Raw genomic sequence first — 16,522 nt, forward strand, 5'->3', positions numbered from 1 at the left:
GCTCCCCAGTTTCTCAGAATGTGCATTATCAATTACTTTGTAGCCACAGCTGGAAAAAGTTCACAGGGAGATTTCCAAAGGTATCTCTATTTCTCTGTAGATTTTCCCATATTTTAACATTTTCTGTTGAATATCTAAAAAAGTACATAGCCAAAGTATGAGACCACTCCGCTGTACTTTATTGATTGATTCATCACCGGACAGGGTTAAGCTTTGGCAAATTACCAGTAGTCAGTAAAAAAAAAAAAAAAAAAACAACAACCAAAAAACCCCAAACTACCCAAAACCCCACTTTGTTACCTAAGTGATTGTCCATCTGACAAAGCATCTTGGGAATATTTTCATTCTTTTCATCTTCCTCTTTCAGGACAGGAGCCATATTCCAGATCACAACTTTCCCAGAATCCTGACCTGTAAGAGAACAAAAAGCCTCCCCTTTTAAACATATACAAAAAAGCCTTTCAACTTAATCTCAGTTCCAGAACAGACGCTAAAATTTAGGCATTACTGCAGTGGGAACTTCGGAAACATTTGAATACAGACACCATTCTGATATAATTACACCGAGTCAGAAGTGTTTCATTTTTCTTGAAGCTATTAAAAACAAAGTTATAAGGCCTTGTTCAAAAATCATACTGTACACAACGATACCAACTATAAGGATGAAATATTTATAATAAAATTGTATTTTTAAAGAGAAAAGATACATTCAAATCCTAAATTGCAATTATCGTAGCCAACATAAAATCATTCCTTATTGTAATCCAAATAATATTACTGCTCATATTGCTTGAGCTATTCCACTTATATAATTGGATTTTTTTGGTACCAATAGCTCTAGTATTTAGCAGGTCAAAAAGCCCAACTTCACATTCAATTTCTCTTCAAAGGAAATTGGCCAGTATGGCCACAACTCAATTATTGCAGCTACTCTCTCAATGATGTTTGGGAGTATGAGTAAATCAGAAAATGTAACCCTGCCTTCTGCAGTTAACAACTGTACTTTTCAATACATTTTAATGACTTCTATCTCTAAGAAATAGATAATTATGTAAGTGATGTGGTTTTAAAACGGTCAAACCAATTACAGTGTTGTGAAGGCGCAAGATTATTATTATTATAGCCCCACATTCTGCCTTCTGTCAGTATGCAGACATACCTTGTCCTCCTGTTGCAAACTTGGTCCCATCTGGGTGAATGTCCACTGAAAAAATTGGCTTTCCTGGAATTAGAAAACAAGCAACAACAGACTGAATTCTTTTACAGTCAAGAGAATGTAGTAACACCAAAATAACAGTAACTCTTCCGGTTGGCGAATGACAACTATGGCTTTTAGAATAAAGTAAGAATTACAGGTGACTACCAGAGTTGAAAGCAACTTGATGACAATAAAGACAGCCTATTAAAGATATATATGGAAGTTATCATGCTACAACAAACCTGTTATAACCAAGGACATCTAACCCAGCAGGATATGCCAAATGCCTCAAAGCAAAATAATACCACGCAGCAAGCGCCAACAAGGCAAAACTGTATTTGAGTAAGGAATTTCTTCCAGGTTTCTACAGTTCATTAGCTGATGACCTGAAGCAAGTTTTGCTTTAGTTTCTGTTTTTGTTTTTTTAAAATCCTGCCCAGTCTCAGACAGCATCTGTTGGTCACACAATTACCTGTCTCAAATTCTGTTCTTATGAAGTGCTTCTACCATAAGCCTAGCTTTTATTTTTATGGCTTCCACATAGACAAAGCAAGACTAACCAACTCTAATATTACTCTTCAACCTTTCAGTTCTCCATATGCTGCATACTTCAGAAGAAAACTAAGTTTTATGAAAACATAAACCCTTAACAACTAACATAGGTGGGGAGCAGCTTTGGAAACCAGACAGCCCTCACTCTCAGCCTGTTCTGCTCTGACCACAGGATCACATACACTCTCCTATGTGTTCACTGTTCTTTTAACCTTAGCAGAAGGATAAGGTAGAGGGGAGAAGTAAAGCTACTGCCTTTCAACGACGCTCAAAGAGCAAGCCCTATGGATTACGTGAAGGAATACGCATGTGATTTCCACATTGAAGTAATTTTTGGCAGCAATCAGAACCCTTTCAAACTGGAATGCTTCTGCAAGCATGATCACACACATGCCAGTATAAAATAAGGCAATTTACTGTAACAGCCAAAAGAACTAGTACCCACCATAGCAGGACTGCTTGATAAATTTCACATATATATTAATTCTTGCACTGTATTTTCATGATACATTAAGACATAAATGATAAAACCTGGAGAATTTATCCAGTGACCAGGTTTACATTCCAACTGTAGCATCTGAATTCCTTGACACTAAACTGCTAACAAAACCCCCATCCAGATATCCAGTATTTCCCACTTTTTGAAGGATATGCATTTTCCTTCATGTCAACTTCTCTTTATGTTGATTTGTTTTAAGGTTTATTTCACTTGGATTTGTATTGCAACCCTGACATGTGATTCCCCTTAAAGTTTTTACAGGCAGCCAAACAAAGACCTTAAGTACAGCAAGATGGCACTCAGCTTGCATTCCTTCCAAGTCCTTTTAGACTGCATAAAACGATAAGCTGAGACTTAGCTGTAATTTTTCTTCAGATTGTTGTGCCTGATTCTATTTTTTGTTCTAATAACTTGAATGCAACATATAAGACTAAGCTGAGTATTTTAAGAAGCATAGGCAAGCAGCAAACATTTATATTGTTATTCCTAAGACGTGGAAGTTCCCTTAAATTAAACCAGTGCATCATTTGAGATAGTTTAACCCACTGACACTTACAGAAACAGGTGATTCTGCAGACCTTATAGGTGGAAGAGGCTACCTTTTCAATCTGCGTCAACTCTCTTGGGCAAGACAACTTTCCATACTCTCAAATTTGCCATTAGACTTGAAGAGGAGAGTGCCCCTTACAGGAAGCCAGTTATCAAAGACCTTTTAATCCTACTAACCTGGCTCATTTTGCCTATATATCAATCGCACCAACAGAAAACAGTTCCCCAGCAAATCAGAAGGAACACTAACCTCTAAGCACACAGTCATCCAATAATCAGGAGGAATTACAGCTTCCAGAGCCAGCACAGCACCCATGCACAAGGCTGCAGAGTTTAGGTAGTTTGTAGTTTAACAATACTGTATTTAGAAATGGTTAAATAGGTGTAGCCATCTCATACAGGAAGACTCACTCCTCCTCTACTCCGATTCCACCACTCTTCCTTCCCAAAAGTCTGCACTAAAGAGTAGCCATGACCAAAGCACACACTGGGAAGTTGGTCTGACAGACACATTGGCTTCTCATTATTCAGGCAAAACAGATATGCTATACATTTAAAAAAACATGTGAAATACGTCATTGCACCCATTGTGTTGGAAAAACTACAGATGTGATGTAATTTTGTTTTCCTTTACTCGGTGTTTAAAACTATCATAGCATCTCCAACTTCTGCCTTATCTTAAGAGCACAATTCGGCAGGAGCAGTAACATCAGCTCCCTTCCTCCTTCTGAGCAAAGTTTTTGCACAGACTACAAATTCGTTGATGAAATTTGGCATATTATTTTACTTATTGAGACAGAGGTAACTTAGCTACAAATTCACCATAAAAGCTTAACATTAGCCACATCACACCAGGTAAAATGTCCACCTAGCCCAGCGCTCTGTTCAGAAACCAGTACTAGATACCTCCCCAGGGATCTGTAGAACGGCAAGCACACAGTGCTGCTTCCTAGGATAATCTTCCAGCTCCAAAAAAATTGCAACTCTGACTTCTTGTATCGGATGCCCTCCACAGACTTCTCTTCTATAAATTCAATCAGCCATCTCAGATCCATAAATAACATCGCTAGACCCCAACACAGAGATCCACTGCTCAGTCATGGACTCTGTGAAGAAACATCTACTTCATGTATCCTGTACCTGCAACCTGTTACTTCAACACCCCTTAATTCTTGTACAGAAGAATGGTGAATAAAAACCACTCGCCATTCACCCCTTTTTTGCCACTCACAATTCTACTTGCGTTCATCACGTCTCCAACTCATTCCTCCCATTCTTAGCCCCAGAAGTCCTGCTCTATTTGGTCATTCTCGTACTTTTGATCATTCTGGTCACTCCTCTATCAGCCTCTTTCAGTTGTCCTGTATTTTATGATGTGGAGGGGAACTGGCATTGAAGACAGTGTTCAAACAAAAATGATCCATGTATTTATATAACAAGACAGTGTTCTCTTCGTTAGTTCTTTTGCTAGTATAAATTTGGCTTTTGACCTAATGACCACTCAGCAGATATTTTCATAAATTATTATAATTCTAAAAACTCAGAACTCGGTGGAAGTCGGGAGGTCACAGGGCATTATTTTATCTGGGAAGTTTAAAAAAGGTATGGACTTTGCACTCAGGAAAGGCAGCGGTAATAAACGAAGCCCTCAATAACAAATCAGGTTTCCTATGTGGCTCAACTGTGATCCAGGAAGGGATCTTATTCCACAGGTAACTAATCATCCACAATGATCTACCCAGTAAACCTGGGTTTTTCAGTAGAATTTGTCAATAAACTTAAAGCACAATGACTTGTGAACATGAGGCCCATCAAATTAATCTCCTATAAGAGACAAGTAAATATTGTTTCCATCTGATGGGTAACTCCTAATAAACGTGACTAGTTTCACACGTCTCAATCTCACCAGCAATGTCCAGATGCATCCAATGGTTAACCTTTAAAGACATGCTTTTTCTCCCTAGAAACATGAGTTTACTAAATCAAGTTCCAGAATTCTCGGAGTTTGTACAGATAAGAGTCTTCTATTTTCCATACACAGGAAATGTGTGAACTACACCCAGCCTCGACCTGTCACACCCGCTTCTTAACAGACATTCTACGTAGAACCACAACTGCAAAATGACATGTCATCCACTGCCACAGCACAACACTTACAAGTCAATCTGCATGAAATACTACTTACAGGTCAGTCTGGATTTTATTTCAAATGGCTTTGGATATTATTCCAAGATCCAGGGGTAATATCATTAAATACGGACTATTCAGTTGTTTAGAGCCCACAGTTTTCAGCTGACAGCACTTTCACTGTGCTCTTCAAGTTGAAGTAATTTTATTAGTGGAGGGAAGTATACTCTTCACCTGACTAGGGCAACCCAAAGAGGGAAGCAACTACTTATTAGCTAGCTCAGGACTTCATTCCTGGCTCCAGCTGCAATGACCTGTTGGTGAAGCCAAGTGTAGCAGCAGCCCTGTTTGGATGCCTGCAGTAAGCAGAAACTACTGGATGTAGGAACCTAAGCTTCTACCACTGCAGCTAAAAGGATCATTCACTTCCATTTTTCAGGCAGTAGAAGAGCTACTGCATGTTTCAGCACCAGAAAGCATAAGGACTCACAGTGCTGTAATCCATCCTAGAGAGCACCTGACTTGGACCCTTTGGCCAATCATCAGAATGGAGCCACAGACCTCACTATTTATTAGAAAGCAACTTATCAATGTCACAAACAAATTCAGTTCCTATTTAGCACAAACACTGCATGAAGTTTCAAGTCCATTTGATTACATACACATATTCACAAGTACTGAAATAGGAGCAACACGCATGGAGTTCACAGTGGCACGTTCAAAGTTTCAACATTAGTGGTAAGAGGCATTAGAGCACCAATGCACTGGCTTGGAAAGGAAAAGGAAAGCTGCACGTGCTTTTCTTGGCTCTTGAGAAACACAGGGCTTATCAGGATGAAATTAGATTACTTGGATTTGAAAAAAGGAATCGTTAGTAAAACTACCTGCTTATCATAGAATCATAGGTTGGAAGCAACCCCTAAGATCATCAAGTCCAACCGTCAATCCAACACCACCATGCCTGCTAAACCACGTCCCGAAGTGCCACATCTACATGTTCTTTGAACACCTCCAGGGATAGGGACTCCACCACTGCCCTGGGCAGCCTGCTCCAATGCCTGACCACTCTTCCAGTAAAGAAATTTTTCTTTATATCCAATCTAAACCTCCCCTGATGCAACTTGAGGCCATTTCCTCTCATTCTACCACTAGTTACATGGGAGAAGAAAGCAACACCCACCTCACTACAACCTCCTTTCAGGTAGTTGTAGAGAGCAATAAGGTCCCCCCTCAGCCTCCTCTTCTCCAGACTGAACAGCCTCAGTGCCCTCAGCCACTCCTTGTAACACTTGTTCTCCAGACCCTTCACCAGCCTCGCTGCCCTTCTCTGGACACGCTCCAGCAACTCAATGTCCTGCTTGTTGCCCAAAACTGAACACAGCACTTGAGGTGTGACCTCACCAGTGCTAAGTACAGGGGCACAATCACCTCCCTACTCCTGCTGGCCACACTATTCCTGATACAAGCCAGGATGTTGTTGGCCTTCTTGGCCACCTGGGCACACTGCTGGCTCATGTTCAGCTGGCTGTCAAACAACACCCTCAGCTCTCCACTTGTGACTGGCCACCAGCTCGATTTAACTCCATTCACCACCACTCTCTGGGCTTGGCCATTCAGCCAGTTCTTTATCCAGCGAAGAGTACATCCATCCAAACCATGGGCAGCTAGTGTCTCCAGGAGGATGCTGAACATATATTAACTCCTAGGATCTACAAGGAATTTCTTTATGTTTTTAATGCTTGCTTTCTACACTTTTACACCTATCCCTTAAAATACAAAACAAGTTTAATAATCATTAGATTGTTTGCCTAAGTAAACCAAGATTTATATTTCTTTCCAGTTTTATCAATCTAGAGATGTCAAATGATTAAAAAAAGAGAGCGAACACATTAAGTGATCACAGGACAGAAATTTAGCACGACAAAGTCATTACCAGGGTGCTCCTCTCTTTCCTCCAGGGTACCATGATCAAGGGAATACCATGTACAATGGTGGATAACTGTCACAGGTTAAAGCTGTAAGACTTGTTCCACACTACTTCCGGTTTATCAGCTGATCACAGACACTGGTTTTTTCCTCACTTCTTTCATTTTCTCAAAATAATGGAGATGGTGTCATTATCTGATAGCAACCACTTTCTTCCCAGGGTCCATGTCTTTATCGGATTACATGGTTAGGTCCTGTTGAAATAAGCCAAAAGGCACAAGGTCCCTGTTTCAAAGTGACTCAATGTTTTCCCATGCTCCTAACTGGAGAAACATTGAATTTTCTAACAGTAATCATGCATCAAAACAAAATCTAAGTGATACTTGAGCAGTAACATTAAAATCAGTATGTTTTAAGACATTTTGCCATCTTGTAACAATTTCTAAAAAAAACCCAAACCAGTTTAAATTATTGAAGCTCCCAGCATCACATCACATACGGAAGCAAACCAGACTCATTAAAAACAGAATACCTTATGATAGACCAGATGTCTTGTTGGATTATTTAAGAACCCAAATGTACATTAGGTACTTAAAGAAATACTGATAACGAAATCAGCTTGGAAGAAAAAGTTCCAAATAAGATAAATCAAACCCAAGGAGAAAGTCCCATCTTTAAAAAAACCACAGCAGCTGAAGAAAAAAAAGCAACTTCAAATATTATGTCATTTTTGTTTGTTATTTAACTTTAGGCAATAATCAACGAAATTTAAAGACAATTTTACATGAATTTCTAGCACAACATAAATGAGTTTCTATTCATTTTGCTTCCAGTCCATCTGATACATAACATCTAACATGACTCACAAATCAATTCAAATATTTACATTCCACCATTACAGCTTGGCAAGATAATAAACTCTGTGCCTATATTTAAACAAAAGCAGGCTCCAATTTCTACAAGTAGTTATACACGAACAGCACCATGGGGTTTGCACGGGTTTCTCGGGGTAGCAAGGGACCTCCTTTCCTGCAGGGCTCAGCGTTCACCTGCATTAGCCATATTTAAGCACCACCTATTTGTGTGCCAAATCGGTACATGCAGCTGTTGGATGTGTGATGCATCTTTATAGAGGTACTGAACGGAAAACTGGGAAGGAGGAGCAAACCACACCATCTGTATCTTACTGTTGCCCTTTCCCACCCCCACCATTAGATCGCACGTTTCAATAGTCTTTCCTGCTCTAAGTCAAAGAAACATGGAAGAGTAGAACACAGCAATAATGAGAATTTAATGCAAAATCTAATAAGTCCACATTAAGAGTGAGAAAAGCTTACGGAAAAAGCATACGAAGAAGAAATATTTCCAGTAAGTACTCAGATAAAGTGACATTAAGAACCTCGAAACAAAAACCTGTAGAGCCAAAATGTGTTAAAGTGCTTTTACTGTAAATTCACAGCATCTTGGCTGAGCCACACACAATTCCCAGGCGTACTGAATTTCCCTGCTACTACACCAACTTCTAATGTCTATTATCTCATGGAGAACGTATGCCTCTAAGCATCATTTAACTTATTCTAGTTCGTTCAGTAAATACAAATCCCAAAATTGAGTGGGGAGAGGGAAAGGCAGGAATGGCAGCACCTTGAACTGGTGTGTGGAAGAGCCAGTCTTGCTATCAGGACTCTCACTCAGAAACCAACAAAAGCGCAGCAGCCTCTTGTGCCCATGGGGAAAATAAAAGGAGCAAAAATTATCACGAGCCTCCAGTACACACAGTATAAATTATCCTTCCCCTGTTTCTGGAGAGGTTTCAGAGCAAATAGGTAGGCCCATTAAGAGTGATGGGGACTGCCTGCATGCAGCAATGCCTGCAGGACCCGGAACCTGGGTACATTAAAAGAGGCTGACTAAACTCACCAGTTTTTATCCTGCACTCCTTGCCCCAAGGATAAGAACACATCAATGTTATGTAGTCCTGTATACATTAGCAGACCTTAAAGCATTTTACAAATTAAGCCAGTGATGAATGGCTATTATGCAGATGATGAAGCTATGACAATGTCTTGCCCAAACTCATCCCAGCAAGACAGCAGCAGAAATGGGAATAAATTTTGGGACTATCGAGGTGCTGCGTAGTGCATTATCCACTAGGCAAAGTATTGCAGGGCTTTATATATCGAGCCTCACTGCAAACTGCTTGGCTGAAGAACGTTTTCTGCAATGGTCAGACGTATTTTAAATTGCTACATATTTGAAACACATACCCATACCAAAAGGTGCACCATTAAAGAAATAAGGAAAGAAGTTACAGATCTAATATCTGCAATCTACAAAGATTTAGGCTGAAAGCTTTTATTCAGCTGCTCATGTGCTCCCACTGAAGATCCAGCGAGGCACAGGACAGTCTGCCTGCAGGCAGCCAGAGATTAAGATGCAAATGCTATATTTGTTTAGATTGACCAAGCAGAAACGTAAAAAACATCTCAGACAAAGTACTTCCACGTTTTTGCAGTTCACTACAACCTTTCGATTACAGGCGAGGTCCATTTGCTGACTATATGGCCCCTGGAGAGCAGTTCAAGCACAGACGCATGCGAATTTCGGCTCAAGGCTTAAGTTACGCTCCAAAAAACCTGCAGCACGACAACAAAGACAACAACGCCCGCAGAAAGGCGGCTGTAAAGTCGCATCTGTGGTTTTGAACTCAAAGCACACTTCTCCAACTTGGATACGCTGGTCTCCGGCTTGGTCTGATTCTAGATACCAATCAGCTAGACAAGGTCAACCATTGACATGTATTCCAGGGGATAAAGTTTGCATTAATTTGAGGACAAAACTGCATAAACAGAAGTGAGCTCTTCACATTAGACGACTTCTCACTGCTCTGCCAGGAACAGCACAGGTGCTGCTCCGGAAACTCATGGCAGGGGATGTAGACACGTAACAGGGATGCTACCCGGGACTCGCCGCGCCGGGAAGCGCAGAGCTTTCCGTCAGTACCGGCACCGCGTCCCGCAGGCGCTCGGGCTCACCAACCTCCGCACGCTCGGCAGAGCAGGCACCGCCGAGCCCCGGGGAGCTGCTCTGAGGCGCCATGGAGGGACCCCCTGCCCCCGCCGCACCTCACACCCCCAACCCCCGGCACCTCAGACTCTCCCCCCTCCGGGCACCTCAGCCCCCCTCGGCCACCTCAGACCCCCCCAGCAGACGGCCGCCGCGCCACCGAGGCCGCCCGGCACCCCGCAGCCATCTTCCGAGCGGCCGAGCCCGCTCACCGCCGAGCCCCGCGCGGTGCCGACCGCGCTTCTCCAGGAACCCCGGGTTCGGATCCCCGCCCCGGCCCCCCGCGGGCCCCCCCCGAGCCCCCAGCACACCCCAGGGGGGAACTCGCCGCTCCCCGCGCCCCCCGCCCGGCGGCACCTGCCCGCCGTTCCCCAGGGCGCCGGTGGAGCCCCGCAGACGCTCCGGCGGCCGCCGCCCCAGTGCCCCGCCGCACCTGCCCGCCCGGCCCCGCGGCACCTGCTGCCCGGCGGCGCGGCCGGCCGGCCCTCACCATTGTGGTTGACCCAGGTCGGCTTCAGGAGCTTCATTGTTCCCCGCCCGGGGCCCCCGCCGGCCTCCGCCCTCGGGACCCCAGGGCGGCTCCGCCCGGGCTGCCTCCGCGGGCCGAGCGAGCGGCGGAGCTCAGCGGCCGCCGGCCACCGTGGACCCCCGCCGCGCGCCGCTCTGCCCGCCCCCTCCGCCGGCCGGAGCCGCCTCAGCGCCGCTCCATGCCCCGGCGCCGCCCGTGCCGCAGCCCCCGCCGCCCGGCCGCATCCCCCGCTCAGCTCCCGGCGGCGACCGGCAACGCCGGAACTCGGCGCCTGGCAACCGCCTAACCGGCCCGGCGGGAAACAGCCGCCCTCGAACGCCGGCGTTCCCCCGCCTCGGCCGGCGGGGGGCGAGATCCCGCGAGGCGCCGCCGCCCCGCCTCCGGGGCGGGCAAGCGGGAGCAGCCGGAGGGGCGGGCGCCCCCTGCCGGACGGAGCGAGGCGATGGCGGCGGGGCGGGGCCGGGAGGGGCGGGGCCTTTACCCAGGCCCCGCGCCGCGGTCGAGACACAGCAGCGTGGCGAGCCCGGGCGGAACGTTTGTGAGGTGGAACGCGGGACATGGGAGTTGGGGCGGGGTCGGTGAGGAGAGCGGCGCACCGCCGGCAGCGTGAGGGAGCCATGTTGGCGGCGGCGGCCCGGGGGTTCTGCGGAGTTTGGGCAGCGCCCGGCGGCGCCCGGCTCAGGTAGGGTGGGGAGCCAGGCGGGAGCCGCCGTCCTGCCCCGGTCCCGCGGGGAGGGAGCCCAGCGAACGGCCCCGTGTCCGGGGTCCCTTCTCGTGCAGGCCCCGCTCGCCCGGGGCTCCCGCGGCGGGGCCTGCCCTCCGGGGTTGGCAGCGGGACGTGGTGGGTGCGGGGCCTGGTTCTGCACGTCGGGAAGCCGGTGCGCCGGCATCTGGGCCGGTTCTCCGAGAAACGGCATCGCTCTCCTCCCGGTCTGAGCGGAGGTGGCTTTGCTTCTCCAAACCAGCGCTTTAGAGAGGCCGTTATCAGAGCTGAAGCTGAGAATTACTCGCACCTATTCACAGACTTTAAAAACGTTATCTGCTTCACTCCTCAACACCCTGTGGATTCACAGCACCGAACAGCCCAAATTCTGGATTTAGTTACCTCGCTGAAGAGTCTGAGGTGATCATCGCTGGGCAAACACTCTGTACTGTCAGGAATTAAGCAGCCAAAGATTATTTGAAACCCATTACTGTGATTTATGACTAATACATAGCTCTGGTGTTTTGCAGAATCAATGTCATCAGAGTCAGTTTCCCCTCACGCTTTATGTTTCTTTTTCTTCTTCAGTTCTCGGCTGCCCCAGACAGTTCTGTTCCGAGGAAGTCACTGGCAGACTTCGCTGCTGGCGTTCAGGGCGTCTCTCCCCGTGAGGTGAGTGCAGCTTCCATGGACTTATGTAAAAGTATTTTCATCCTTAGGGGAGCACAAATTTTCCCAAGTCCAAACTACCTTTTAACTATAGATGTTTGCTTTTAAGTTGCTATATGTAAAAGCAGTTAAGAACTGTTGGCCCCCTGAGTTTAATGCTAACCTATACAATTATCGCTTTATGCTTGTGCGTAGCTGTATTTGCTTCTTCCAGCAGACTGTGGTTGGAGACGTTCGGATTTATGCTGTGCTCCAGAATTCTCTTTTGATCAGCAATGGAAACAAAAGCGTAGCTGAACTGAAAATACTTTACTATAAAGTGGTATACTAGACAGCCCACATTTATGCATATGTTACATTTTGGTATCCATGTTTTGTTTTGATGCAACAAGATTTCAAATACCATGGTAGCTATTAGGTACCATCAGAGAGACCATTTCACACCATGAAGGTTGGTTGTTTGATCTGCAAGGCAGGAATGACATCCCCTAGGTCCATGGTGAGGATATTTGTGTGTGTCAGGTATGCCATGCGTTATCTTGGGTGTACTGGGTCTGTGTGGAAAAGTACAGCAGGAGAGTAACATCTGCAGCCTGAATTTGGTTCCAAATGTGGAAAATTTAGAAGCACATGCAAAACCATAAAAGCACTCACTCTCTTCCCTAACATGAGATGACAGGACTATTTGCAGATAAACCTGTTACCTGCTCTGCTGCACTCTGAGCTAGTGCTAAACAATTCCAATTCAATTTTTGTGGAACTTCCTCAGGTCATTTTGATGTTCAGCACAAAATCAGAGGTTGCTTTTCTCGGGCAGGTACAGTTCCCTGCAGAAAATCTCACAAGACACATTACTGTCTCTTGGAAATTACATTACTTGAATAAAGCTAATGGCTTGAACTTCTATTAGGGACCAAATTAAGTAATGGGAAGGAACAGTCCTTAGAGAAGTAAAGTGGAAGTGAAAGCTGCTGATGTTGAATTAAATGACAAAATATCTTCTTTCATTTGTGTAATTATCTCCCTTGTAGAGCACAACCAAAGAAGAAGAAGAAAGTGGATCCAAGGAGAGAGCAAGCACAGAAGGATCGTATGAAAAAGAAGATTAAAAAGTTGGAAAAGGCTGCCCCAGAAATGATTCCGATTGAGGATTTTGTAGCACCGCTTAAGTACTCGGATAGCAACAGGTCAGTAAGGCTGTCTTTCACCGTGCACTTGCATTCGTGGTAGAAACACTTCTAATGCCTTTCTTTTCAAAACTGCAATACAGCACCAGCCTTGGTACAAACCTTATCTACTTCTACCAGGACAAAAATGTGGAAAGAAAACTTTTTTTGTTCCTGCTAAAAGCAGTGAAAAAATAGTAACACGAATTTCCTGTTAGAACGACCGTGGAAAACCTCACAGATAGCCACTGCATGAATGAAATGTATTCTCTGCTTTGGTGGGGTTTTTTTGGTTGGTGGTGGGGTTTTGTGTTTTGCCTTTTTAAAAAAAAAAATTTTTGCTCTTTGGGGTGCAGGCTATTTATTTATTACGTTATCTTATTCTTTATCAGGGTGCGAAGTCTTCCCCCTCTGTCATTTGAGGAGACCGAAAGAAGAGTTTTACTTATGAAGAAGTGGTGTTTGTTTAAGCAGAAACAAGATAAGGCAGAAAAGAAAGCAATTCAGACCCTTGTAGAAGCTCAGCAAGAGGCCCTAAAGGAACTGCGCCTTGAATCGGAGGAGTTGTATCAGGCAGCAATCAGACGAGATGAGGGGCTTCTCCCCTTTGAGAGAGATGGACCTAATTATACCCCACCAATTCCTGGGTATGATCCTCCTGAAGGGAAATGCGTTGATATCACTAAAGTGTATACGCAGTGATGGAGATTGTTTTTCATCTGGCATGAGCTACTTAGCCGACTGAAGGAGGAAAGAAAGGAACAAGAATAAACAATTCCTTCTGCGGGTTAAATACTGTAGGTGTGCATATTAATGAAGTATCTGTTTGCTTGGGTTTTTTAAATGGCCAGCTAACTAATTAAAGACACTCAACAAAACTACACTACCTTACGCTTGTGCCATGCTAAAAGAAGACAAAGAAGGAGAATTTCACGGAGTATTTTACCTTTCTGGGCTTTTCTTTCTCATCCCTCCATACACTCTCGAGCGGCATTTTTTTGTTCTGCATAAACTGTAACTCAGAGGATTTCTGTGCTATAATGTCACAATTACCACATCAGTCTGTACTGTAAGGGAGGTAGCAGCTGACTGTTTACTGCCTTTCTTTTCAGAGTTCAGTGAAGTACTTTTGCATGTAAGAGATGGAAAACATACTGTGACAAAGCCAAAATTAAGTAGGTTTTTTTTTTAATTGCAATATAAGTAAGTTTCTAAGGGCTTGCCCTAAAACAAAACAGATGTCTTTTCATTCATTTAAACCTTTATTTTTGTAGTCATTTTGAATACCACTATTGACACACACCACAGTTCCACAAAGGGGCAGTTTCAGGGTCTGCAACATCATCCCACCGCGTGAGAAGCTCTTAGCCTACAACAGTCCGGAACCTGGGAAATGCCTTTTAAAGACCAGTGGTTGTGATTGTCCTGAACTGGCATGGAAGAGTCCCAGTTTGCTTTTGTTTTCCTATCTGGCAGGCCTGGCGTGGGTCCCTTGTTCCAAAAGTGTGCAACGCCAGCTGGTAGGGGAAGAGGTCCTCATCTAGCACGAGGAGCTAGATCATGTGTGCACTACCTTGGGAGTTGCCTGCTGAGATGAAATCCTAAAGTGTAAGACAGCAGTAAGAGACTAGAATCAAACTAAGCACCTCAAATCTCCTTTAAAAAAAACACTGGGTGTTTAAATAAACTCTGGGTATCTTTGAATGAGTACTAAAGTATTGCAAGGCAGAGCTACAGTTGTGTACTTTCAAGACAGCATGGAAGAAACAACCCCAGCACAGTTCTGTATTGTGTATTACGCTACTGACCAAACACAGCAATACGGTCTTGCTAATTTGGTTTGTCTTGGTCAAGCGGAAGATACCAGTCAGGTGGTGGGCTCTTCCTGAGCTTCCACACTGGAGCGTGTTTCTGTTTTTCCTTAACTCGAGCTCTTTCACTCTCGCACAAAGCTTCCTGAAATACAGGGAAAAAATATTACGACGACAGCACGGGATGTTATAGTCTTACAGAGCCTATTCCTGCTGTGACTATTTGAGATAAAAGGAGGACCATAAATTTATCATGCTCAAACAGAAGTGCTGAACGCTATCTAAGTACGCCAGGACACAGACTTTTAACCGTGTCACGCGTATATTTTGCCTCTGACTCCTCCATGACGAAGAAAAGCCCCGGTTATGTGCTGCTCCCCCCCCCCCCCCCGACGCCGTCCTCGCTGGCCGCACGGCTCGGCGCCCAGTGGCTGCAGCCAGCAGCGCCTCCGGACACCCCACCCAGCTCTGCCCGGGTCGCGGCGCCGTTCCGCACGGTTTTTCGGCCCATCACGGCAGCCGACACCGGCAGTTCCCACAGCGGAAGGCTGCGGCAGCCCCCGCGGGCTGTTCGCTCCACCTCGCCCACCCGCAACCGAGCCCTTCCCGCTCTGCGACCGCCGACACCGCTCGCCCGCGGGGTTTCCCTCCCCCCAGCCCCGCGCGGGGCAGCGACGGCGGCGGGCTGCCGGGGCGGGGCGCGGGCGGTACCTGCGCGGCGGCGGCGCGGCCCCTCTCCCAGGCGCGGCAGGCCTCGTAGTCGTCCCGCCAGCGGCCGCAGGCCGGCAGCTCCCCGTGCGCGTAGTAGTGGTGGAAGGCGTGCCGCAGCCCGCGGCAGTGCTTCCACTCCCACCAGTAGTCCTCGCACGGCCGCGGCGGCTGCGGGAGGACACAGAGGCCGCGCTGAGGCACCGCGCCGCCGCCCCGGCCCAGCGCCCGCAGCCCCCGCCGCCCCGCTCACCCGCCACGTCTCACCGCCCGCCATGCTGCCCCCGCCTGAGGGCCGCCGCCGCGCCGCCAATCCCCGCCGCTCTCTGCCGCGAAGCCCGCGGGTCCGGCCAATGGCGAGAGGCGGCACAAACCCGCGGCCTCGTCGCCCCGCCCCCGGACCCGCGAGCCCAGGGCTGCCGGCGGGGCGGGGCTCCCCGGGCAGCACGTGACCTCCCCTCCCCCGACCGCAGCTACCCGCAGCCTAGACCCGCCCGCTTCCCGCAAGCCCCACGCCGGTCAGCCAGGGGCCTTTACTCGGCCGTCGCTGCGGGAGGGCAGAGGGCTCGCCCGGTTGCCCGCCCCCCCGAGCCCAGCTACGGCGGCCGCGCAGTCTGGCACCGACGGCGCCGGGGCTCCGCGCTCCCGCACCAGGCAGGGAAGCCGGGTCTCGCCTCTCCCCCGCCCTGGCGTTAGAGTGCTGCAGTGCGTCACTGTGTCGGAACTACTACAAGGCAGGTTATTAATTACAAATACAGAAAGCGATTACAGGGGCAGTGCTTAGGATAACCCCTGAAGCCAGGATCAGAGACTCCCTGCACAAAGTCCTGCGCTCCCCCCTGCCAGCCTTCGTTTGCACCACACCAAACCGCTGACTGGGAACTGGGGCAAAAGGTACAGAGAGGGAGGAAAACGCCAAGCATGGAGCAACGTGAGGCCACCACCACTCAGGGTATGAGAGCGGAGGACGGAGTCTGAGAACCGGACCTTTGGGTATGGTAGAACTTGTTGGGTTTATC

At 47.1% G+C, this 16,522-nt stretch overlaps 3 protein-coding genes across 6 annotated transcripts in view; 1 reads left to right on the forward strand and 2 right to left on the reverse strand.

Annotated features, from left to right (window-relative positions):
• Nucleotides 1-10,549, reverse strand: part of HIRA (histone cell cycle regulator) — a 42,072-nt gene extending 31,523 nt beyond the window's left edge. Inside the window, exons 1-3 of one of the 3 annotated variants that reach the window (XM_075434862.1) lie at nucleotides 10,408-10,549; nucleotides 1,160-1,222; nucleotides 301-411 (exon numbers count right to left, since the gene is read on the reverse strand). In XM_075434862.1, the coding sequence (XP_075290977.1) occupies nucleotides 301-411; nucleotides 1,160-1,222; nucleotides 10,408-10,444 (211 nt within the window). In that variant the 5' untranslated portion in view covers nucleotides 10,445-10,549. Of the gene's footprint in view, nucleotides 1-300; nucleotides 412-1,159; nucleotides 1,223-6,858; nucleotides 7,060-9,377; nucleotides 9,407-10,407 lie in introns of those variants that run through there. The other 2 variants (XM_075434864.1, XM_075434863.1) reach the window with 2 other exon arrangements.
• Nucleotides 10,550-10,978: 429 nt separating this feature from the next.
• MRPL40 (mitochondrial ribosomal protein L40) lies at nucleotides 10,979-14,688 on the forward strand. Its single transcript, XM_075434907.1, has 4 exons — nucleotides 10,979-11,128; nucleotides 11,738-11,821; nucleotides 12,850-13,005; nucleotides 13,377-14,688. Exons 1-4 carry the CDS (start codon nucleotides 11,004-11,006, stop codon nucleotides 13,684-13,686), a joined length of 675 nt encoding a protein of 224 aa, XP_075291022.1. The 5' UTR covers nucleotides 10,979-11,003; the 3' UTR covers nucleotides 13,687-14,688.
• Nucleotides 14,228-15,869, reverse strand: C13H22orf39 (chromosome 13 C22orf39 homolog). Of its 2 annotated transcripts, XM_075434909.1 has the most exons (4): nucleotides 15,757-15,869; nucleotides 15,507-15,674; nucleotides 14,793-14,940; nucleotides 14,228-14,585 (listed from the first exon to the last, which is right to left on the reverse strand). In XM_075434909.1, exons 1-3 carry the CDS (start codon nucleotides 15,778-15,780, stop codon nucleotides 14,815-14,817), a joined length of 318 nt encoding a protein of 105 aa, XP_075291024.1. In that variant the 5' UTR covers nucleotides 15,781-15,869; the 3' UTR covers nucleotides 14,228-14,585; nucleotides 14,793-14,814. The 2 variants fall into 2 exon arrangements, with proteins under 2 accessions (XP_075291024.1, XP_075291023.1); XM_075434908.1 differs by having other exon boundaries at nucleotides 14,228-14,940; nucleotides 15,757-15,867.
• Between the last annotated feature and the right edge of the window lie 653 nt (nucleotides 15,870-16,522).

Source organism: Opisthocomus hoazin, chromosome 13 (assembly GCF_030867145.1).
Source record: "Opisthocomus hoazin isolate bOpiHoa1 chromosome 13, bOpiHoa1.hap1, whole genome shotgun sequence".
Classification (NCBI taxonomy): domain Eukaryota; kingdom Metazoa; phylum Chordata; class Aves; order Opisthocomiformes; family Opisthocomidae; genus Opisthocomus; species Opisthocomus hoazin.

Bases quoted from the DNA above. Each gene is read 5' to 3' on its own strand.
- MRPL40 (XM_075434907.1), top strand. From the start codon at position 11,004: ATGGGAGTTGGGGCGGGGTCGGTGAGGAGAGCGGCGCACCGCCGGCAG. The intron at 11,129-11,737 runs GTAGGGTGGGGA...TTTCTTCTTCAG, and splicing joins CCCGGCGGCGCCCGGCTCAG to TTCTCGGCTGCCCCAGACAG. The intron at 13,006-13,376 runs GTCAGTAAGGCT...ATTCTTTATCAG, and splicing joins AAGTACTCGGATAGCAACAG to GGTGCGAAGTCTTCCCCCTC.
- C13H22orf39 (XM_075434909.1), bottom strand. From the start codon at position 15,780: ATGGCGGGCGGTGAGACGTGGCGG. The intron at 15,675-15,756 runs GTGAGCGGGGCG...GTCCTCCCGCAG, and splicing joins CGGGCGGTGAGACGTGGCGG to CCGCCGCGGCCGTGCGAGGA. The intron at 14,941-15,506 runs GTACCGCCCGCG...CCTGTATTTCAG, and splicing joins GCCGCGCCGCCGCCGCGCAG to GAAGCTTTGTGCGAGAGTGA.